Source organism: Moschus berezovskii, chromosome 24 (assembly GCF_049115385.1).
Source record: "Moschus berezovskii isolate FMDL1 chromosome 24, NW_MosBer_1.0, whole genome shotgun sequence".
Lineage (NCBI taxonomy): Eukaryota > Metazoa > Chordata > Mammalia > Artiodactyla > Moschidae > Moschus > Moschus berezovskii.
The window spans coordinates 6855038-6878485 of record NC_142483.1 but is presented as its reverse complement, the minus strand read 5'-3'; the positions used below and the strand labels follow the sequence as shown (position 1 = coordinate 6878485).

General features: G+C 46.5%; 1 protein-coding gene across 3 annotated transcripts in view; it reads right to left on the bottom strand.

The window, feature by feature from the left end:
• LARS2 (leucyl-tRNA synthetase 2, mitochondrial) overlaps positions 1-23448 on the bottom strand; it is a 146473-nt gene that overhangs the window by 58820 nt on the left and 64205 nt on the right. For all 3 annotated transcript variants that reach the window (XM_055413611.2, XM_055413612.2, XM_088832001.1), the window contains 3 exons: positions 18367-18510; positions 1079-1186; positions 454-613 (listed from right to left, as the gene is read on the bottom strand). In XM_055413611.2, coding sequence (XP_055269586.2) covers positions 454-613; positions 1079-1186; positions 18367-18510 — 412 coding nt within the window. The remainder of the gene's footprint in view (positions 1-453; positions 614-1078; positions 1187-18366; positions 18511-23448) is intronic.

The window sequence follows — 23448 nt, the reverse complement described above, 5'->3', positions numbered from 1 at the left end:
GAGGTCAGCTTGATTCACTCATTAAAAACCAGGACCCTGATGGTCTGCTCAGATCACTGTGAATTCTTAAGAGACACTAAAATTAAGTTATTGAAAATGTTTCCTCTGTTTCTCACCGGCTTCCTTCCTGTCCTTGTCAGTATAGTTTTATTTGATGATGAGACTATAAATTAAGCACAAGATTCTATTCTTATCAGAAAAGAGCTTTGAATCTAGATTATATTTAAAGGGAAAGAGTTGAACTTTCAAACAAAAACTTAAGAAGAGGAGAAGCTACTGACTCAAAGTAACTTATTTTCAAGTCTCTTTCTGATCCTCACATTTTAAAATCGACACATAAAGTCAGGCCAAGGAGAGGAACAGATCACACGGGATGATATATGTGAAAGGAGTGTGAACTCTGTGAAATGTAAGGCATAACGCCCCTGTCTTAACCTTAACTTGCCGACTCACCTTGGCCAGGGACGAGGGCCTTCCGAAAGGTTTCTTTCAGAGGGCTGTGCCCGTGCAAGAGCCTGTGGCTAGGAGAGATGGCCACGTGGGAGGCGCCATAAATGGCCTCGGGGGTGGCTGTGTAGGCGCTCAGCTTTTCTCCTGTGACTTGTCCATCAACCTGACAAGAGGCAGAGTCATTTCATTTCTCAGTCCCCACTCTGGGCTGCCGTGCTCCCCAGCCCACTTCCCCTGTCCCCACTCCTCCTCAATCCCAGGCAGCGGGGACAGCAGCAGCAGGCACGTGGGGGCCTGAGATGGTCCCAGGCAGGGGCAGACAGGGGTAGAGAGTAGAGGACCGCAGTTCCTCTTTCAGGAGGCCTCCCCAGGGCCTACCCCCCGGCCTACTTGGGGGTCCCCATCGAAGGACGTCAGAGCATGCCCAGAAAGAGGCTTTCCCCAGTTTCTGGCTCTTCTGTCCACGAATCAATAATAACTGTCAATGTTATTTGTCCTGGGAAAGGTGTTATACTTTCCTCCAGGATTTATGTGATGAGCACAGGCACCTACTTTTCTAAAAAGAGGTCTAAAGAGGCAGAAGGGGGTTTGTGAGCATTAACTGCTGCAGATGCTCCTGCTCAATCACCTTTAATGAGAAGTCCAGATGGCAGCCCACACAGTCCCCAATCCAGTGGGCCTGCATGCCTTTTATCCCGTACCATTCCGGAAGGTCTGCCAGCGCGTCCTGCATGGCCTGTAGGAATGAAAGGAGAATGGAGAAGTAGAAACTACAGATTGCTTAAGACAAAGCAAGTGACTGGGACTCACTAAGGTGGGAGAACTGGGGACACTGAGGCTCAGCAATTCACCCTTTTCTCCTTCACTGGCTGACATAAGTGGGAACATGAATTTGCAGAGCTACATATGACTGTAACAGTTTAAGAATGCTACAAAACAAATATTAGAAACACACATTTTCTGTTACTGACACCACAGACTTGAAAAAATGAACAACTAATGTTTGCATAACCTAGAGGTTAATGGGATTTCTGGGATTTGATCTTTGATATATCATTCTAAAGAAGTATGAGGGATAAAAATGAGTCAGTTGGTAAGAACTGCAATGTAAACTTCATCCAAAATAAAGCTTTCCTAGAAATTATTTCAAAAGAAATCAGCTGCTATGGAAATTAGAAGATGGTATGCGGTATCTCAACTATGAGTGAATCATTTACCAAAGATTCCATGTTCCCATCCACTTCAATTACAATATGGCCACTGAGCTCCTTTATAGAAGACGTTGTGTTTGGCGGAATAAGAAGTGCCAAGTGGGACTTTCCTGGTGGTCCAGTGGTTAAGATTCATGCTCCCAACACAGGCAGCCCTGGTTCGATCCCTAGATGGGGAACTGCTAAGATCCAGCATCCTGCATCCTGCACGGTGCAGCCAAAAAACAAAAATAAAAAAGGTGCCAGGAAATCCAGAGGGCACAGGGGCGTGTGGAAATGCGCCAGGATCAGTATTCAATCAGCAAAACCCAGGAAACTATGGGCCAAACAGCCCAGTCCTTCAACCGATAAACTGTAAGAAAGGGAAAGGGATAAAGAGGGAAACCTACAGATTAAAACACAGCACACATCATCAAACTGAAAAGACGAGGGTAGGAACAAACTGTATTATCCAGGGAGGCACATTTAGGTGATAAACTAGAGAGAAAGGTAAGGATGTGACTGTTCTTAAAGTCAGGATAGTGGTGACTGTGGGGGCCTTGGGGGGCAGCTTCATTGAGATGAGGCATGTAGAGGGCTTGCAGAGTGCTGGCGAGATCCATTATCTTGACCTACGAGGGCAGCTGCTTTAAAATAATTCAATAAACTGCATATTTGTTTTATATGGTTATCTGTGTTTCATTTTATAATAAATTTGTAAAACAAAGACTTTCTTCTAATTTTGGTATTACACAGGTCACAACTCTTCTCTCATACTGCTCCCAGGTATGGCACAGGGAGACATTGGCCTGCGAGCTCAGTGATACAAAGTACAAACTCTGGTTTTTCTTTAAACCCCACAAGAGGCCTGCCTAGAGCCTGGGACTGTGAGCTTGAACTGGGCAAATGCTCATTAAATTCCCATTTAACTCCCTCCACTCCAGAGGGAGACTCGGAGAGCAAGACTGTGTTCTAGAACCAGATCCCCAGGCCTCTAGGGAGGGAAGTAATAACCTTAGTAGATCGCTTCCTATGCAGCAGGCACTTTGACCTATGGGACCTCATTTAAATCTTCACCACAGTCAAGGAGTGCTTTCAAGGAGTATTATCTCCACCTCACAGAGGAGAAAACAAGCCTGAGGAGTTCCCTCTAAATCGGTCCACAAGTACAGGGCGGAACTGTGAAAGAGTGCTGGCAGCAAGGTGCAGCCGGCTCCTAAGTCCACGCACATCCCTCCACCTCACTCTCCTCTCTAGCAGAGGTGCTCAAATCCAGCTTTCCCGCATCTATATTTCAGATAGTTTTGACTTATCATTCTCTAAGTTAAAAGAGGCACTTCTTAGAGATCTTCCTGCTTCTCTTATCCTATTTATATTTGTATCTTTTTCCTGGAAAGAAGGCTCTGGTTGCAGAGTCATAGCGCTGGGGTTGTGATCAAAACTCCGTCTCTTCAGATGAGGACCCAGAGGCTCCCAGAGGTCTAACAGTCTGTACATCAATGAGCTCCCTTGAGTGAGGCCAAAAACTCATTCCTTAAGCCTCATTTAACTATGACTCACCTTCCTCAGAAACGTGCTCCCCAGCTGCACGATGAACTTGTATTGTTTGAGCTGTCCAGCATTTGAAGTCTCTCCTTTCTGGGGAGAGTAGGGAGGGGAATCACAAGATGGGTGAGTGGCAGGGCCCCACCACCAACTACGGAGGCTAGAAAGGGGGTGTTCTTCCCACCCTACGCTTCTCCCCTGTTGATTAAACAAACAGTGTAACCCATCAAGGGCTCAACGCAGCCAGAACACTAAGGGGGACCCAGAGGCACAGGGTCAACTGGTTTAAATGCCACACGAGAACCGAGAGGCAGCACAGACTTAGACAGACCATTCCTGGGACAAGATCTCAGCTGTGCTCTTGTTCTCCCTGGCTCCTGCCCAGGCCTGTGTCTCCAGCTTCCCATCCAGCTATGAGGAACCTGATCCTCTTCTGATCAATTCTCTTTTGGCTTAAGTTAACCAGAGTAACTTCAGGTTGCTTCAACCAAGTTTCCTTACTGATAATGGACTTTAAAAGTTTCAACCTCTTTTTTAAAAGGAATATTTATTTATTTGGCTGTGCTGGGTCTCAGTTGTGGCACATGGCATCTTCAAGTCTTTCTTGCAGTATGCGGGATTTTAATAGTGGCAAGTGGGATCTAGTTCTCTGACCAGGGATCGAACCTGGGACCCCTGCACTGGAAGCTCAGAGCCTTAGCCACCGGACCACTAGAGAAGTCCCTCAACACCTTGATGTATGCTAGCTAAAACGGTACTGCCTTGATATCATTGTAGCAAAAGTGTTAAAATCTTGAATATATTAATTATATATAATATTAGAATAATAAGACATAATGTTTATAAACTATTAAAAAGCCTTCTGATACAATTGTATATTTTAGAAAACTTTCCAATTTATGCAGCATTTAAGGGATCTTAAATGTCAGCAAGCACATAACTAGAACTTTATGAACTCTGAATGACCCGTGGCTTTTCCTTTCCAAGGATCATTGAGATTCCATTTAACTTCCAAGCAAACCTACATGTGGTCTCATGGGATCTGATGTCCTTCCATCAGATAAAACCCATGTGACATGATCTGACAGTTGGCTCCATCTCCCACCCCATCCTTCCTGCCACAGACAATTTGGAGCTCACAGGGTCCATTTCTGACACACTTCCTGCCCCCTCCCTTCCCCTGCAGTACTGAGCCGCAGTTTATAAACTTTCTCATGGTGTTTTTCTTCCAGATTGAACTGTCAAGGCTAGAATACATCCTATGGAAGTGCTTTTGCTTAAAATATTCACAGCTCGATGAGGACAAAAGATTCAAATAGAATGAAATGTGAATTTTTTGATATGCTAATTGTGGCAGGGGAAAATGTACGCCTGCTTAAATCCTTACCAAATCTATGAATATCTTTAAAAATCAAAAGAAATGAAGAAAAGAAACCACCCTCTGGAGAACAACTGAGCAAGCCCTTTTTAGTCCCCGCTGTAAAATAAACTCATTATTCAAGACTGATTTTCTGAGGAACAGGCCTCCAGAAAGCACCTGCCCAATGGCCTTCAACAAGCCCCCCTCAGCTCAGGCCAGGGCCCCATCAAATCTCCACCACAACAGGAACAGCCTGCTGAGCATTTGCGGTCATTCAACGCAAAGAACTGGTTTTATCTGTTTGTTTGGGGTGTTTGTTGAGAGTATATCCTTTCTGTGGTGTTTTGCAATTATAGTGACAGGGGATAGCATTCACCTCAAGTCTTTACATTTGTCAATGTGCAGTGCCTCCCCTCCCCACCCTGCTGCTGCTAAGTCACTTCAGTCGTGTCCGACTCTGTGTGACCCCATAGACGGCAGCCCACCAGGCTCCCCCGTCCCTGGGATTCTCCAGGCAAGAACACTGGAGTGGGTTGCCATTTCCTTCTCCAATGTGTGAAAGTGAAAAGTGAAAGTGAAGTCGCTCAGTCATGTCTGACTCGTAGCGACCCCATGGACTGCAGCCTACCAGGATCCTCCGTCCATGGGATTTTCTAGGCAAGAGTACTGGAGTGGCTTGCCATTGCCTTCTCCGCTCCCCACCCTGGCCAACCTAAATTTCCCTGGTGGCTCAGATGGTAAACAATCTGCCTGCAATGCAGGGGACCTGGGTTTGATCCCTGGGTTGGGAAAATCCCCTGGAGAAGGAAATGGCAACCCACTCCAATATTCTTGCCTGGAGAATTGGACATGACTGAGAGACTAACACATTTTTTTTTTTAACTGGTTCATAGAATCCAAAAACTTGGGAAAATAATGGGCTTTGAGACTCTTTACTAAAGTGCTATGAAATCCTTTTCCATATAAAATCTGAGGGACCCCAATATCTAAGAGTTGAACCATTAGAAGGTTCTCTGCTATCTCCTCTAACCCCTTTCCATCCACTTGCCAGGCTTGGGCACGACTTGGAAACCATTTATTCATCTCCCTTCATTTAATTAATGAAAAAGTGGCTCACTTGACCAAGTCAACAGCAGATCCCCAAATAATGAATTATCCAAATCTGACTGTTCTGGAACCATCACACTCAAGTTTTCAGGCAACTGCCTGTAAATTAAAAAAAAACAAACAAAAACCAGACAGCTTCTTTATGCAAAGCCTACAAATGAACAATGTGAATGGCCTCCTCACTTAATTTTTGCAAATAATTACTGTATTTACTACTCAGTTGAAAAGTTTCTCTGTGGTTATTATTTAGCATATATATAGAAGTACTTCTATGTATGCTATATGTAGAAGTAATATGGTTTACAAGGGGCTTTATAATCATTTAACGAGGAGAAGTCTGAAAAGATAGCCACTACTGCTTCGCAACACATGAATGAAGACGCTTTCAGAAGCTGAAAAAGCACTGTACAGTATGAGCCCATGTTTAAGAGCATGGGCCACCAGGAGATGTACTGAAGTACACACCCAACTGAAAAGGCTTTAGTCACAGGAAAACAGAATCAGGAATAAGAAAGAGGGAGATCAAAACTACAATGCTGGGGATAAGAAGAGGATTAGATATAGCATGACTAATCTGATTTTTCCTTCAAAGAAGCAGAAATAATGCCAGGAGGAAATCCATACTTCCCAAGAGAAGACATGATGTGAGCTAAAGCATGAAGAACAAAGCACATCAAAACCATAAACAAGAATTCTAGAAGACATGGTTTAAACACATGACACATTTTAAAGACCTTGTTTAAAAAAAAAAAAAAAGGGTGGGCTTCCCTTGTGGCTCAGCTGTAAAGATCTGCCTGCCAATGCAGCAGAAGCAAGTTCGATCCCTGGGTTGGGAAGATCCCCTGGAGGAGCAAATGGCAACCCACTCCAGTATTCTTGCTTGGAAAAGACCAAGGACAGAGAAGCATGGAGAGCTATAGTGCATGGGATTACAAAGAATTGGACAGGATTTAGTGACTACACAACAACAAAAAGTTTAGGAAAACTGAGAAATGCAGACCTTTTAAAACAAGTGGGTTTATTAGCCGGTAAGGGGAAAGTTAAGGAACCAGAACCATGGGAGCTAGATACAGATTTGAAATGGGATTTAATGATATTTAATTAAAATGGACATTTTAAAAAAGCTTAACACTCAGCCTTCTTCTGAATCAGTATGATCTGATTAGCAATTATTTTTGAATTATAATTTGTCTATTTTTTTCCAAAACTTATTATTGTTAAGATTTCTTTATTCTTTTTGTCTTTGGAATCATTTCAGTGCAGTTACTTGAAATATACAGTATATATTTGAGTTGTAATAAAGAAAAGTCAATTCTGAAGGCAGTAAGATGTTTAAAAAATCTAGACGTTCCCTTTGGAACATTCTAGAGGAGTAAACTCTTTCACTTTCAAGTCTCACGCTTCTGCTTTGGCTCTGGAATGAAGTTATGCAGGAAGATGTTACATTAAAAAGCTCTGGCGTGACATTTATCTTGTTTATCTCCCTCTGATGGTCCTCCTTCAACCTTTCTTCTGAAATGCAATATGCATTTCTAGCAAAATCCATTTGCTACAGCATCTCAGTGAAAAACATTCACTTACAAATACAGTTGTGCTATCCAAGGGTCTCAATTCCAGTGAAGGTACTGTTAACCCAGAAAGGAAACCATCAGGTCTAAGCAAAGTATGTGAAAGTGAACGTGTTTGTTGCTCAGTCGTGTCCAACCTGGACTGTAGCCCCTATAGGCTCCTCTGTCTATGGGATTCTCCAGGAAAGAATACTGGAGTGGGTTGCCATTCCCTTCTCCAGGGGATCTTGCCAACCCAGGGATCGAATAAAGGTCTCCTGCACTTATGGCAACCCACTCCTGTGTTCTTGCCTGGAGAATCCCAGGGATGGGGGAGCCTGGTGGGCTTCTGTCTGTGGGGTCGCGCAGAGTCGGACACGACTGAAGTGACGCAGCAGCACTTGTAGGCAGATTCATTACCACTGACCTACCAGAGAAGGTACCCTGAAAATGATGTATGACTTGCCGACAAGATGTGGGTCACGGGACTGCAGGGCCAAGAGGAAGAGGCATCAAGCAGCCCATGCTTATGTCCAGTGTGTATCTCAGCCATGCGAAAAGGAGGAATAGACCAAGTGCTATCACACAGTCTCTGAAAAGCTAGAAAGAAAGAAGTGCTCCCTGGGTATCATCGCCAGGGGGGTGTCCTGTGTGACCGCTCAGTGGGAGAGGTGTGATGAAGGAAACTAGGAAGCTGTGGTGCAGCCAGACTGACCAATCTCCTCTTATTCATGTATCAGATCAGGCCACCCATCAGCCTTGGTTTATGTTTCTGTTCTCCTCTGACTCAAGTAACCCACCTTTTTGATATTTGCTGCTGCTGCTGCTGCTAAGTCACTTCAGTCGTGTCCTACTCTGTGTGACCCCACAGACGGCAGTCCACCAGGCTCCCCGTCCCTGGGATTCTCCAGGCAAGAACACTGGAGTGGGTTGCCATTTCCTTCTCGAATGTGTGAAAGTGAAAGTGAAGTCGCTCAGTCTAACCAATAGCAAAACAATTTAAACTCTACTGATTTCTAAGAGATGGTGACTACAGGTTCTGAAATGTCACCACTACGCTCCTCACAGTGCAGATGATGGACGACAAACTCTCTCAAGGACAAAGCCACCTGTCTCATGACACAGCTTCTGATTCCCAGAGGCCGCTCACGTCACTTCACTACCTCCGGCTCCACAGGACAAAAGAGAGGCTGGGCTTCCCAGGTTGGCTCAGTGGTAAAGAATCCTCCTGCTAATGCAGGAGACTCAAGAAACAGAAGTTTGATCTCTGGGTTGGGAAGATCCTCTGGAAGAGGAAATGGTAACCCACTCCAGTAGTCTTGCCTAGAAAATTCCATAGACAGAGGAGCCTGGTGGGCTGCAGTCTGGGGGGTGGTCAGAAAGTCAGACACCACTGAGTGACTAAGTACACACACAACTGTACCCCTCAGGAGGAGGAAGAAATTAAATCACTATCCTGCAAACAGAACATGGGACTCAGCCCAACCTGTGGCATGAGGCTACCTTTGCCTGAAAAGGTGGTTTTGTTCTCGGAAAGGGGAATCTTGGGAACAAGGCTAAAAGCTTTTATTGGTCTGATCAAGACAAACAAAATGGAGACAGATGTCTCAGGGGACATCCTGCAAGTCTGCCTGTTAGCTTAAAACTTGCAGGAACATAAGACACTCAGGTCTAGAGATGTGGTGTAGATCAATGCTGACCTAACCCTGCTCTCAGGCTGCTTTGCATTTTTACAATTTTCAAAATAACAATAAGCATTAGGGGAAGTTTAGAAAAGACAGAAAAGGGTGGAGAGAAGATAACCGTTACCCCAAATCAACTTCAGCATCCAGGGAGATCACTCTTAATCTTTGCTCTACATCCTTCCATCCTAACTAATCCCGTCTTCTACTGATTCTGAGATGCGTGTTTCCCCCACAAATCCTGAAATCTGGACAGGCCTCACAATCAGTGGCGTCATTGGTTGACAGCATTTTTTATTCTAGGTGGAGCATAAACTTTAAAACCAATCGTGTGTTAGAACTGATAAAATGCAGTATGAGTGTGTGTGGTTGTGCATATGTTTGTACATAATTAAAATTATGCTGCTTATATACTGTTTTTAAACAACGGGAGCTTTTGCATTTTACCAGTGTTTACAACTTATTATAGCTCAGCTGTTGCTGCTGCTAAGTCGCTTCAGTCGTGTCTGACTCTGTGCGACCCCATAGGCGGCAGCCCACCAGGCTCCTGTCCCTGGGATTCTCCAAGCAAGAATACTGGAGTGGGTTGCCATTTCCTCCTCCAATGCATGCACACAAGCTAAGTCACTTCAGTTGTGTCCTACTCTGTGCGACCCTATGGACAGCAGCCCAGTAGGCTCCTCTGTCCCTGGGATTCTCTAGGCAAGAATACTGGAGTGGATTGCTATTTCCTTCTCCCTATTATAGCTCTAGAAAGGATTAAATCTATTTTGAATAAATCTGACACTCAGAGTCAGTTACCTTGGAATAGTAAGCAAAACATAGAAACAGAAAGATACTGTGGAAGATGGCCCCTTTCTATAAGAAAATGCTTACTTTGAAAAACAGAATAGAACAACGTAAAATGGATATGCAGGTATTTCATAATGACTGTCACTTCCTTCATAGCAGTGGCAGCCACTGGTTCGGTCTCACTGTTCTCCAGGCAGCTGGGTTCAGAAAGCCCTGGGGTAAGGAAAGGGTGCTGGAGTAGAGAATGACATAAAACATGACACTGCTCAGTTCTGAGGCCAACAAACCAATTCCATCAGGAACAAACCAGCAAACCTCAACCCACCGCACTTTCTGTTACCTGGCCATCTGTGCCCTCTCTTGGACCTCCTGCAACATTCCTTAACTCACATTCCTTCCCACAACACCCGCCCTCTGCCTGTGGTTGTTGGAGATGGTTGCTCTGGGATTAGTGCTCAAGAGCAGGCAGACCAAGCACACGCCCAGGGCCAGGGACACTCGAGCTGGGTCCGGGCTTTCCTAGGCTTGGGGGCCCCAGGTATCAAATGAGAAGTGGGCTCAGGGGGTAATTTTCCGGGACTCCTCAGTCTGGCCAGCAGCACCCCTGCGGAGCAGGAGGAGGGCAGGATGTGAGCTGCTTAAAATGAAGCAACACCGTATCCCTTTGTGTTTAGACATCATATTGATTTTGTAATTTCCAGCAGCAGTAAGGGCAGGCATGAGGGGGTTTTTGCCGGCTTTTATGTTTTTCAGGTCAGGGCCGGGATTAGAAAGCCTGAGAGACTAGACCTAACGTAGAGAAGCCTGTATAATGTTCTCTTGGCTTTCTGCCAGTGTTAAAATTCCAAGACTCTCTAAGCTAAAAGGGTTCACTGGTGACACCCACTAGCCCTCCAGGGACGGCTCCCAACGAGGTGCTACTCGATCCCTTTCCTCTTCTGATGGAGTCCAGGCTAGCACCTCGAGAATGAAGGACACCTTTATGTTCCAAAAGGACCTGGCCAGGGTGTTCAGAAAGTCTACCAGGGAAGTTTAAGAGCAAGATGTAATGTTTACTTTGTCTTCTTTTTTTTCTAATCAAATTTATAATTTATTTCATTGTCAGTATACAGTAAGAAATACACTATTAAGGTATCTGTCCCATTTTCCCCTAGTAATCATTCCTAGACAAACCTAGACAGCATATTAAAAAGCAGACATTACTTTGCCAACAAAGGTCTGTCTAGTCAAAGCTATGGTTTTTCTAGTACTCATGTATGGATGTGAGAGTTGGACCATGAAGAAGACTGAGCACTGAAGAATTGATGCTTTTGAATTGTGGTGTTGGAGAAGACTCTTGAGAGTCCCTTGGACTTCATGGAAATCAAACCAATCAATCCTAAAGGAAATCAACCCCGAATATTCACTGGAAGGACTGATGCTGAAGCTGAAGCTCCAATACTTTAACCACCTGATATGAAGAGCTGACTCACTGGAAAAGACCTTGATGCTGGGAAAGACTGACAGCAGGAGGAGAAGAGGGTGACAGAGGAGGAGATGGTTGCATGGCATCACCAACTCAATGGACATGAGTTTGAGCAAGCCCCGGGAGATGGTGAAGGACTGGGAAGCCTGGCATGCTGCAGTCTGCGGGGTTGCAAAGAGTTGGACATGACTGAGCTACTGTACAACAACAACAACAAATCATTTCTCCTATCTCCGAAACAAAAGTAATAAAGGAAACCTTCCTGCTTGCAGAGCATATGTGCCAAGCTGGAGACTGTACGTTTCCTTCCTTCAGAAGTTCTTGTTCATTCTCGCACAGGAGTGGGTGTGCAGGCAGGGCTGTCATCAGTAGACGGGAGGGACACAGCGCAGGCAAGAACTCAGGGGTAGGAAATGAGGTGGCCCTGGACCTGATCTCATGGCACTCCCGAGGCAGCAGGTAGGCACTACATCTAGGGGAGAGGAAATCTGCCTATTCTGTCATGAAATACAGTAATTTCTGAATCCGGAGCTGGAACCCAGCCCTGCACCAACTCTGATGAGCTCTTCCAGGCAGAAGTGATCCCTAAGGCCTGCTAAGAGTCGACCAGAGGCCTCCCAGCAGGTCTGCTGTCACCCCCAGCTGGTACTGAGGAGCCTGGTCCCTTGGCTGGGGCTGTGGGTGGGTAGTGACAAGTCTCCTGACTCACTCCAGGCAGCCTCCTGCTCACCAGCAAAGTGCTGGGGCACGGTCAGCCTCAAATCACTCTCTTTCCTTTTGCCTGTGTCCTCCCCTCCCACCCGTCTGCTCCCATCCCCACCCCAGAAGGACTTCCCTGCACCTCTTGGCACCAGCAAATGATCACCCTGAGGAGGGCTGAGAGGCTAGGATGGAAGGTGAAGAAGAACAGAGTTCGGCTCATGGTGTAGGAGAGAAAAGATCCCGGAGAGGAGGTGAAACGGAGAACAGAAGGAAGTATGAGATATTATGTAAGAAGGAGCAGAATTTAACAATTAATTAGCTTTGTGAGACAGGGAGTCAAAACCAGATCCTGGGATGGGAGCAGAGTCTGCTGTTTCCAAAACAAGTGACAGCCAGGGCCTGGCGGGGCACTCCAGCAGGAAGCCAGCTCGAGGCTGCTCTGAGCGCCCGCACAGGGAGGGTCCGAGCTCGGCGGCCGCTACTGCGCAGGCGCTGATCAACTGTTTCTTACAAGCAGGGAGGAAAGAGGCCACTCTCAGCCCTGACTGGCCACAGGGGAGCATAACGGGGGTGATCGCGGTAACAGCTTTCAAGCCACTGGGCTTAACCCTGCCCCTCACAGTACATAAACCTCAGCATTAGAATCGTTAACTCTGGCCCTGGCCTGTGTCCTCACGGCTTTTTATCACAACAGCCCTGCAGAGAGGCCGACAGCTTGTGAAATGGTCCTCAATTGCTCCTCTGGCTGCTCAGAAACTTTCCCTCCTCAGCCAACATCTCCTCGGTGCACGGGCCCACCACGTGAAGGCCCAGGTTGCACACACAGGGGGAGACATCAGGGCCAAGGATCTTTCTGGGTGGCAGGGTGGGGCGGAGGGGCCAAACCCCACTGCCCAACCCTCTGCAAAGTCTGGTGACAGCGCCTGAGGACTTACGCGCTCTTCCGAGGAGGCATTTCCGGGCACCGCCTGTGACCAGAGTCTCTGTTCTTGGGCTGGGAGAGGACCTGAGGGCAGGAGCAGAGAGCCAGGCAACAGCCCCCTTTCCAGGAGACGGCCAAATGCTTTCACGGGGAACTCCAGGCCTCGGGATCAGAGCAAGGGTACCAGAGGGTCCCTAATCCAGAGCAGGGTCCCTAATCTTAAGGAGCCAGAGACACCAGGGGCCCAGACCCGTGTACCACTGCTCCTGGGGGCAGCCTTTCTGCTCCAGCCTCCTCCTCCACACCCCCACAGAGAGCTGCTGTCATAGCCTTGCTCCCCTCCCTCCCCTCCACACCACTCCAACCCCTGAATTTCCCTCTTTGCAGGGGCCGACAAGACCAGGGAGTTCTGGGAAAGGTGTCTCTGCTTTACCCCAAGTGCAGTGTGAAGCCAAGATGAGAGGCGCAAAGACGGCAGGGAAAGGGCGGGCTTATTACTGCCCACCCTCCCTGATCTCCTAAGGGCTCGGTGTTGCCCGTCTCCTTCTTGCCAGCAGGAGCTCTATTTGGAAAGACCTGCGAAGTGTGAAGTTTCCTGCACGTCTGGAAGGCAACAAAACACTCCCTTACAGACATCCTGCACGTCCCTGCTTTCATCACCATCTGGCGGTACCCACTCCAACCACTGGGCAGAGGGGGGTCCTCAGCTCCCCTGAGCTCTCCTGCAGTGTGACGGTGATCCCAAGGGCTGTGACCTCTCTTGTCTGCGAAGGTCTATGCTAGTCCCTGAGCTCCCAAAGAGCAGTGCATGCGAAGTCGCTCAGTCGTCCCCGATGCTTTGTGACCCCATGGACTGCAGCCCGCCAGGCTCCTCTGACAATGGGATTTTTCAGGCAAGAATACTGGAGTGGGTTGTCTTGCCTTCTCCAGGGGATCTTCCCAAACATGAGATTGAACCCGCATCTCCTGCACTGGCAGGCAGATTCTTTACCACAGAGCCACCTGGGAAGCCCAAGGAGCAGGGACCTCAGTGTTCTTAGCACCTAGGCAAGGCACTCAATAACCTCTGGGAGAGAAAGAATGAATTCAGATTACCTGAGAAGTGGTACAGACTGCTGGTGAAGAAGGAAAGCACCTGGACTGGGATCCCAGTGCTGTTACTTTACAACCAGTGTGAGCCTCAGTTTCTCCATCAGTAAAATGGGGTAACAGGTGGTACCCACCCTCCAAAGAATGATGTGAACGTTCAATAAGATGAATGTGCAAGGAAAAGCCTGGGAACTGATCAAATCGGGGGCAAGCAGGCAGGAAGTGGGAGGTGATCACAGACTTGGTTCGTATTTAAGTAGTTGCCAGGTAACTCCTGGAAACTTAGGAGAACAGCAGCACCAGTTAGGTGTGGGCGTTGACTGAGCACCATCAGGGTGTGATCATGTCCACTTTAATGCCAAAGCGGAGCCATGTACGGTGTCCCAGCGTCTTGTCTGAGGACCTGTGGGGAGGCAGCCTCTGGGAGATACAGGAGGCAGCGCAGAAGTCAAAACCACAAATCCATCAGAAAAGCTCAGATGGGAAGCCGTCTCTCCATTTGTCTCGCCTTCCAACTGTCACCCTGTGGTCAGGAACCGAAGCGCTCGCTCCACAAGGCTCTGAACCCCCTTGGCTTCCTGTATGGACGTCTCCAATCTGCCCTCCTCCCCTTGCTCCCACCCCGCGGTGCTGCCCACGGCAATCTTCCCACACATTTCTGCCAGAACTAATTCATGCTCTTCAGATACTCCTACAGCCAGTTTTCTTTTTTCACAGAACAAGTGGCTGAAATCACTTTCAATGTTTCATAAAGCAAACAATCCTGGGGAGGACTGGATGGGGGATACAGGGAGAAACATCAAATACATCACGGAACAGCCTCGATAAAAGATTTTTGTATTTCAGATTTTTTATATTTTAATTTTCACATCAGGCATCACCCTTTCTAATTTGGAAGTTACGAGAATGAAAAGAGGGCTCCTCCAGCCATGCTCCCAAGCAGACCACCAGCTGTACACCATCGAGGCAGCCCTCAGGGCTGCACAATCAGATGTTCACATGGAGCTCTAAAGGTAACTGCCGGGCACAGCTTGGCCATCCCAGCACCCATTCCCCGTTCCCTTCCCCCAACCATCTTGACTACAGAAGCTAAAAAGCTCAAGTCTGCTTTCCTAGCCTTTCTTGCCTGGGTATAGCCACAAGACACAACAAGGGGTAACAGAATGCCAGTGGAATCTGGCTGTGCATTTGTGGGAAAGTTCTTGCTTTCTGGTTACTAACATTGCCTCTGTCTTGAATGGAAACATGATGTGTGATCTGCAGCAGCTATCTTGCAACCATGAGGTGACTGGCAGGAAGGAATGGCTGATGAGAACCATGGAAATGCCAACTCAGAGCCCTATCTCAGTTTGGTCCCAGCAACTGGAACTTCTTCTCTGAGAAGGAATCTCCCATTTATTAAGTCGCCATAACTTGGGTTTTCAGTTACTTGCAGCTAAAAGCATTACTGACTCAATATCTCATCCTTGTCTATATAGCAAGACCTCATCACTAATTCAACACTATTGCTGTCATATGAGGTTTTAAAGTAGATGTCCTGTCTCATTTGATCTTCTTTGAAGTTTTAGACACATTTATCCAAGAATCACTTATTTCTACATCTCTACTCAAATGATTCATTGTCACTGCAAACTCAAAAGGGTCAGGACTGTGTCTCTTCCAGGACTCCTGATCCCAGTGAGTAGCTGTATCATTCACTTCGTGTCCAGGTCAGGGGCTTTCTTCATGACATCATCTCCTACACACTTCCATTCAATGTCACCAAGTCCTTAGGCTTTGCCATATGACTGCTTTTCTAACCTACCCATTTATTCCCACTACCGTCTAAGTTATGCGTGCCTGGAGCACTGCAATAACCTCCTAACTGGTCTCTCTGCATCCTCACTTGCCCTTTCCATGGTGAGCTTGTAAAAACACCAATCTGACCATGTTACTCCTTTCCTTAGAATCCTTTAATGGCTTCTCGGGACCCCCATGATAAAGTACGGGTTTCTTAAGGCACTGCCTGATCTGGCTCCTAACCATTTCTTCAGGTTTTCCAGCCCCACCTTGAGTTCCTCCTCGTGGCTCTCTTAGTTTCGGCTATACTGTCATTATTTCAGTTTCTGAAACATGTCATACACTTGCTGTTTTAGAACGACCACTTGTTTTGTTCCCTATATGGACTGACAGGGGTTCCCTTACAGCTTTACGGCCTAATCAACCCTTACGCATCCCTCTGTGGCTCAAACAATAAATTTCCATTTCAGATGTTATACTTTTCTGTTCTAGATTTCCATTTTTTTTAATGTTTCCACTTCTCTCCAGAGATCCCCCTGTCCACTCATCTGTTCGCTCCTTACGGCCACCTTTCCCTTTATCTCAGGATCTCTTTCTTTTGTGCTGACCCCCCCTTTTGCCCCCTTTATTATAGATTTCTTTGCAAATCTAGTAATTTTTTACTACATGCTGGACATTGCAGATACAACCAACCTTGTAGCGAGTCTGAACTACGCTGTTTCCCTTTTAAGGTGTTGAGTTTTGTTCTGAAAGTTACTTTTGAAACCGTCAGGCTTATTTTTAATTAAGGTGAGTCTATTTTTATGTTGTCCTTGGTCCTAAAGAGTCATGCACATTTGTAATATATAGCCTTTCTGGGGTCTCAGCTGTATACTTTCGGCGGAACCATGACCCCAGGCCTCAGAGCACTGTGTAGCCCCCTGATAGCTCTGCTCTCCTCTTAATCCCATAGTAATAATTTTCTCTTAGGCCTTATGAAGTCTTGCTTTGTGCATGTGTAGCCCTCAGTCAAGGATGTGCAGTGAACGCAGATGTCTGCTCACCCCTAACCACTCCCACGCCACCTCCTCTTCTGATCTCCAGGGCAAACCAAGTATCGACTTCTAATGTCAGCTTCTGCAGTTAATTCTTCACTGGAGTTCATCAGGAAGCAGGCAAGTCACCATGGTAACTAACCACTTCTGCTGAACAGCTGAAAATTCACAGCTGACAATCTAAAGAATAATGCCACTCAGGTTATTACATTTCCAATTAGAGGCAGAGGTCAAACAAAAGAGCTAATTAGGTGGCCTTTCCACCAATGCCTATTAGAGTCATCTGACAGGTCCCTGAGGTGGCCTGGCTTGCCTCCTGGTGATGCAGTCCCCAACTGTCAGCAGGTGGGGGCTCCCACTGCCTGGGCTGTGACAGAAAGCTACGTCCTCAGCTTTCTTCCGTTCATCCTCTCAGTACTAACAGTGTGCTTAAAAGGAGCAAGGCATTATGTTAGCAAGTTCTAATGAACAGTTTTCCAAAACCATATGCTACATTCTGGATAAATTAAAATGGGGAACATTTTCATTTAAGACATGTCTTTTGAGTGAGAGAACGAGAGGTCATATAACCATATGGCACTGGTATGGTGAACTGGAGTACTATAGTTCTAATTCAGCAAAGTTCTGTAGTGATCCGAGGTTATTTATAACTTGTGCCTATTTTGCAATATAAAAAGTACAGAACTGGATCTGACCCAAAGTCCACTCCAGTCCAGTACCCTATCTGTGATGAGCAACCCATGGGCTACAATGGGAAGGTACAACCATCCTACGTATGGTGGCTACCACAGAGCAAGAACTACCGTGACATACCATCAGTAACTCTGCCTGATGCCTTTACCTTTTCAGATCCTGCTGACTTCCAGTCTTATGCTAAAATAGAGATTATCAAATTGCCTTGTTTTGTTCTAAACACTTTCCTCTGGAATTTCAGGAAGAGATCGCTCAATTCCATATCCTGAAACATGGTAGGCTCAAAGAACATCTTGCACAGAGCGGTTCTGGCATACCCAGAATAATCTATTTCACCCAGGGTATCGGTGATTTAGTAAGCAAGTCCCACCTTTCAATGGTTGGTTTTGCCTTGAATTTCTGAAAACGTAAAGAGCCAAAGGCAACTTAAAGTTCACTCGGTCACATCCTCTCATTCTATTGATGAGGAAACTGAACTTCAGGGACTCACATTGGTTTACACTATTAATCGGAGACACGACAAGAGTTAAGAGTCCAAAGCTTTGCTTCCTGCCTTGGTTCACTTTCACCCTGGCCTTCCCGCATGAAGACCTCCATCTCCTCACTCCTTTAGATGGTCTCCCCTGGACCCTCAGAAATGTCATTCTATCTTTCTGGAGGTCTTCCTAGAACTACACAGATGAAAATGCTTTTCTCCTTTCTAGTTTTATTGCTGATATAGCTGCAGATAAAGATGAATGTTTTTTGGCCTTTAGAGCAGTACAGTGATTTGTTGAAAGGTCAGCAAACAATGGCCTATGGTGACCTCCAGGTGCTATTCTTGATTTCCAACTGAAGGACCCAAATCCATCATGCTCTATGTGAGTGACCCTGAGGTCCATGTGCTTCCTGTCTGCACACTCATGGCTCTAACAGCTCTAACTAGAGTTCACCTCCAACAGTGAGGCTAATATTCAGAAGACCTGCTCAAACATAAGCCTTATTGGGGCGCCTCCAGGCTGACACTCACCTTTGCATAAGCAGTTGTCTTAATAAACCATTGTCTGAGGTACTTCTGCTCCACCTTTGCTCCAGAACGCCATGAACAGCCATGTTCATCCACCTGCTCATTGGCAAGCACTGTTTGGTCCACCGGGTCCCAGTTAACCAAGGCCTGTTACAATTCATGAAATAAAATGATGCAATCTGGTGAGTATACTGAATAGGATCATATGGAGGTCCCTCACAAATGACAGGGTCTACAAAGGCAGTGTCTCTGCTCTGAGACTTAAGGGCATCTCCTTGGAGCATCATTTGGCAAGGAAGCCACTAGCAAGCTGAACAGAAAGACTGTGAGCTGCCTCAGTGCTTTCCCCTTATCAGGACGGGCCTGGGAAGCGAGGCTGTATGCGTGTGATTAGCTCAAGTTCAGAATCTGCTTGTATAAAAGGATGGACTCGCAGACTGGAAATTTTAGTAAATAGAAGAAAAGAAGAAAAAAATGATACCCAGAACTTAGCAGAATTGGGTTATTTTAGGGAAAAAAAATGTTTATCTCAATAGAAATATCCAATACTTCCCGCGTGATTACCATGTCCCAGATGCTGTACCAGATGCTTCCCTAAGGTTGGCTACTGTAATCCTTGCGATAACCTTTTGAGGTAAGAATATTACTATCTTCATGTTGCATAGGAGGAAGTTAAGGAACAGAGAGATTAAATAACTTGCCTGAGGTCACACAGTCAGTAAGTAACAGAGACAGCAGGGTAGGAACTCAGGTCTCTAGGAATTGTAAACATTTTTGTGAATTAAAAAAAAAAACAACTTCTGTTTAAATTAAGGTACAACATACAGAGTAATGTGAATAAATCTTAAGTGTACAGCTCGATCTATTTTCACCATCACTCAAGACACAGAGCATTCCCAGCACCCCAGAAAATTCTGTTCTGCCTTCTCCTGAACAACATCGGCCCCCCCAAAAGGTAACAATATTCTGAGATCTTTCTCCATAGATTTCTTTGGCTGATAGAACCTAGAGTCTTAACCAGGATGAAGCTTCTCTCCATAGAGTTCTAATTTGTTTTTAGTTTCGTTTAAAATACTCCTGCCATTTACATTCACTCCTTTTAAAAAAGCATTTGTTTTTATTTATTTCTTTATTTGGCTGTGCCAGCTCTTAGTTGCCACACGTGGGACCGTTGTGGCATGCAGGATCTTTAGTTGGGGCATGTGGGATCTAGGTCCCTGACCAGGGACACAACCCAGGCCCCCAGCATCGGGAGACCAGGGAAGTCCCCTGCATTCACTCCTTTGTGACATTTACGTACTACTCAGTACAAAGAGGGCAATGAGCACAGAGACGTGTCTGGGCAGCAGAACACATATATTGTGTTTTAAAATATTAATAAATGGTTCTAACAAGGCGTTGTGCTGAATATTGTCCATTTGCCCCTCCAATCCTCTCTCCACCATGTTCTGTGCTGGAAGCTGTCCCCTGTGTCCACATTAACGTGGACCCTTGCCCTCTGACTGGGTCCAACCAGTGAGAGGCCCCTGGCTCCTTCCCACGTGGCTCACGGACTGGCCTCGCCTACTGCTCCAGCTATCGCTCTCCCAGTTCCAGGAATGGCTCCCCTATGTCACCCCTGCCACCCGAGGTGGGCAAAGGCTTCCTCCTGTTCCTAGTGCCAGGTGCGGGACCACCCCGTGTGGGCTTCCCCGAACTCTGCACAGAATCCGTCTTTTCATTCCATTTTCTTCAGTGACTGCTGTCAGGTGGGCCCTCTTTTCTTCTGCTGGGACCCTGACTGATCCAAAGACATATCTAAAAATTACATAAAAAGGAGGAGTGGAGGAGAGGCTAACTTCTATGGGTTGTGATTTTACAACTAAAAAGTAATATATCCACTGAAAAGTTTAAACCTGTAAAGCATAGAGTAGGAATGGAAAAGACATGCAAAGAGTGACTTTTCTCCCCTCTTTCTACAGTCCCCCAAATTCGTGAATCCATGACAGAGAGAGACAAAATATAGGACAAATGATTGCAGACCTAAAAACTTGAGGTGAATAAGCCAAGGGTGGCTTGCTGCTACTGCTGCTGCTAAGTCACTTCAGTAGTGTCCGACTCTGTGCGACCCCATAGACGGCAGCCCCCCAGGCTCCCCCATCCCTGGGATTCTCCAGGCAAGAACACTGGAGTGGGTTGCCATTTCCTTCTCCAATGCATGAAAGTGAAAAGTGAAAGTGAAGTCACTCAGTCGCGTCCGACTCCTAGCGACCCCATGGACTACAGCCTACCAGGCTCCTCCGTCCATAGCATTTTCCAGGCAAGAATACTGGAGTGGGTTGCCATTTCCTTCTCCAAGGGTGGCTTACTTATCTATTATCATTGCCCATATTAGGGGTGAGGGGAAGGATACCACTTAAAAGACATAAAGAGAGGGCCAAGTACTGTTCAGTAACAAGGACAGCTTCTTCAAGAGCCCCCTGCCCCCACAAACCCAAAACTAGTGCACAAGTAAAACAGTACAAAATATGAAAGGGAGAACAAAAGCCCTGTACGCCTTCACCTCTGCCTCCTGTCCCCACTGCAAACCTCCGGTGACATGAAGCAGCAAACACTCAACCCTGCAGATTGCAAGAACAGGACAGGACTTGATTTTCTCATTGACATTTCCCACGCAGCCTGGCAGCTCTCAGACTCCAAGTTACAAAATGCAATGAGGGAGGTGTGCTCCTAAGAGGTTTACACGTTATAATAAAACCCTGCTATCAAATGAAAGACAAATAGAAGCAAAACACAAAAGCAATTTTCCCCCAGTGGAAGTCTTGATGGGGAGAGGAAAAATACAAAAGGAAATAAAGTTTCCAATCAAAGATGCACTCAAACCAAAGGGACATCCCTGGTGGTCCAGTGGCTAAGAGTCTGTGCTCCCAATGCAGTGGGGGCCTGGGTTCAGTCTCTGGTCAGGAAACTAGATCCTACATACCTCAACTGAGATCTGCTGCAGCCAAATAATAATAATATAAAAAAAGATGCATTATTTTAAGTACTCAGTCTCGTTTCTTTTCAGGACGATGATCCATCTCAAGCACAGAGCTACAGAGTTCAGAGTTGGCCTTTCTGCAGGTGGTAAACCCATAGGTGGTCAAAATTCAGGGCCCACAGTGTCCAGGGTGCACAGCGTCCGTGGCCTCTTGAAGGCCTGGGGTTGACTTCCAAATCTCTTTCTCTGGGTCTCCTCTCTTCGGTAACGGTCCCTAACCTGCAGCGTCCCTTCAAGCCGTGGTCTGTCTTCTTTCATCTGGCATTCCTGGGTTTTCACATTCTGAACACTTACTTTGATGGAGGCCCTGATTTTTAAGCAAGCACAGTCATGCTCCACAGAATACAGTTTATGGACAACTTCACTGACTGTGGTCACTTCTCTGGTTAATTATGGTCTCTATCACCTCCAAGGCCAACTCCATGCTCCTTACAGTCAACTAGTCTTATTAGCAAAATACAGCCTATCTCTATATTTTCCAATCAACGTTAAATCAATACTGAAATCAGTAAAACACCTGCAAAACCACTGAACTCAGGCTGATCTTGCCCACTGCTTCCCTAACACAAGTTGGCCGGCAACATCACGGAATGAGCTGTCATCCTGAAGAAGAGACCCTCCCCAAGTTGATCAAGGCTTAAATGCCAAGGTTAACATTTTTTCGGTCTGAGGGATTTGTGGGAAGCTTTCAGAAAGGATGTTAGAAATGCACGTCACAACACGATTCTACACAAGAAGCGACCGTGTTCACAGATTCCAGTTTGTACCGACTGTGGTTTGTACGGATTCCAGACTGTGGGTGCTGCATCATTTTCACCCCCTTCCCCTCCCCTTCCTGGCTGTTGAGCTCTTGGAGTCGTGGCAGACCATAGGGTCCACTGGGGAGTCTCAAGGCAATTTCATTCTGATGTTTTTAAAACTTAGTTTTAATTGGAGGATAACTGCTTTTCAATGTTGTGCTGGTTTTTGCCGTACAACAATGTGAATTGGCCACTAGTGTACATATATCCCCTCTCTCTTGAAACTCCTTCCCACCCCACTCCTGGCCTACCCCTCTAGGTTGTCACAGAGCACTGGGCTGAGCTCCCTGTGTCATACAGCAACTTCCCACTAGCTGTCTGTTTTAAATATGCTGATGTATAGCATTGAATCAGCCTCATTTTGAGTTTATTGGCCCTCTCTCCTGCGACACAGATACCCTGGTGCCTACCACCCCAGCAGGCCTCCTGTGTCAAAGCTCGTCCCTTCTCAGCTCGGCCTCTCCTTCCTCTGGATCCTCTCTCCGCCTGCCTCCCTGCCCCTCACCCGCTTCACCGGCCAGTCCTAACAGTAGTACATCCTCCATTAGCATGCTTTTGGCTCCTGCCTGGCCACGGCACCACTAGTCAGGCTCGGGCTGCTCCCCATCATCTATCTCCCTGGCTTCTTTCTCCTCGAGCTCTCCTTCCGTATGACTGGAGACCTTTTCTGAGTATCCTGCCATGCAGCTTCAGGTTCGAAAGGCTGGCGAGATATGCTTTAGGGTATTGATTTTCTCAAGGACTATTAGCTTTTTTCTTGACAAAAGCTCACTTAATTAAGGAAGACCGCACAGATCTCATTAAAGGATCTAATTCTCAAAATCGATTTTGCTCTGTTCCATCCAGAATGGGCCTAAATCTGGACTCGGTCCAGAATGGGATGGGGGGGTGGAAAGTTCCCAAGGCTGCCGCTTGTTGCTTGCACTACCTTCCAAAGCCACCAGGGGGCAGACTGGGAGAGGCTGCCTGTTTGTGCCCTGCGTTTCTTTAAGTAGCTTAGGCTGGTGAATTAGCACTAGCAGCAGCAGCAGCAGCTGCCGCTGAAATCAAGAGTCAAAGACAAATTCACAGATTAAGTGGTGCTCCACAGTTTCCCTAGAACGTCCAAGTAGAACATGGCATTATTCTATCTACTAGCTACATCCACAGAATTTTTTGTTAAACCAAAGAGGTGATATTTAATGTTCTCCCAAGAAGAAGTCTCTATATTCATATTTTTGGCTGAAAATATTTTTGGTCCATGAGAGCAAGAACAGATTCGCTTCT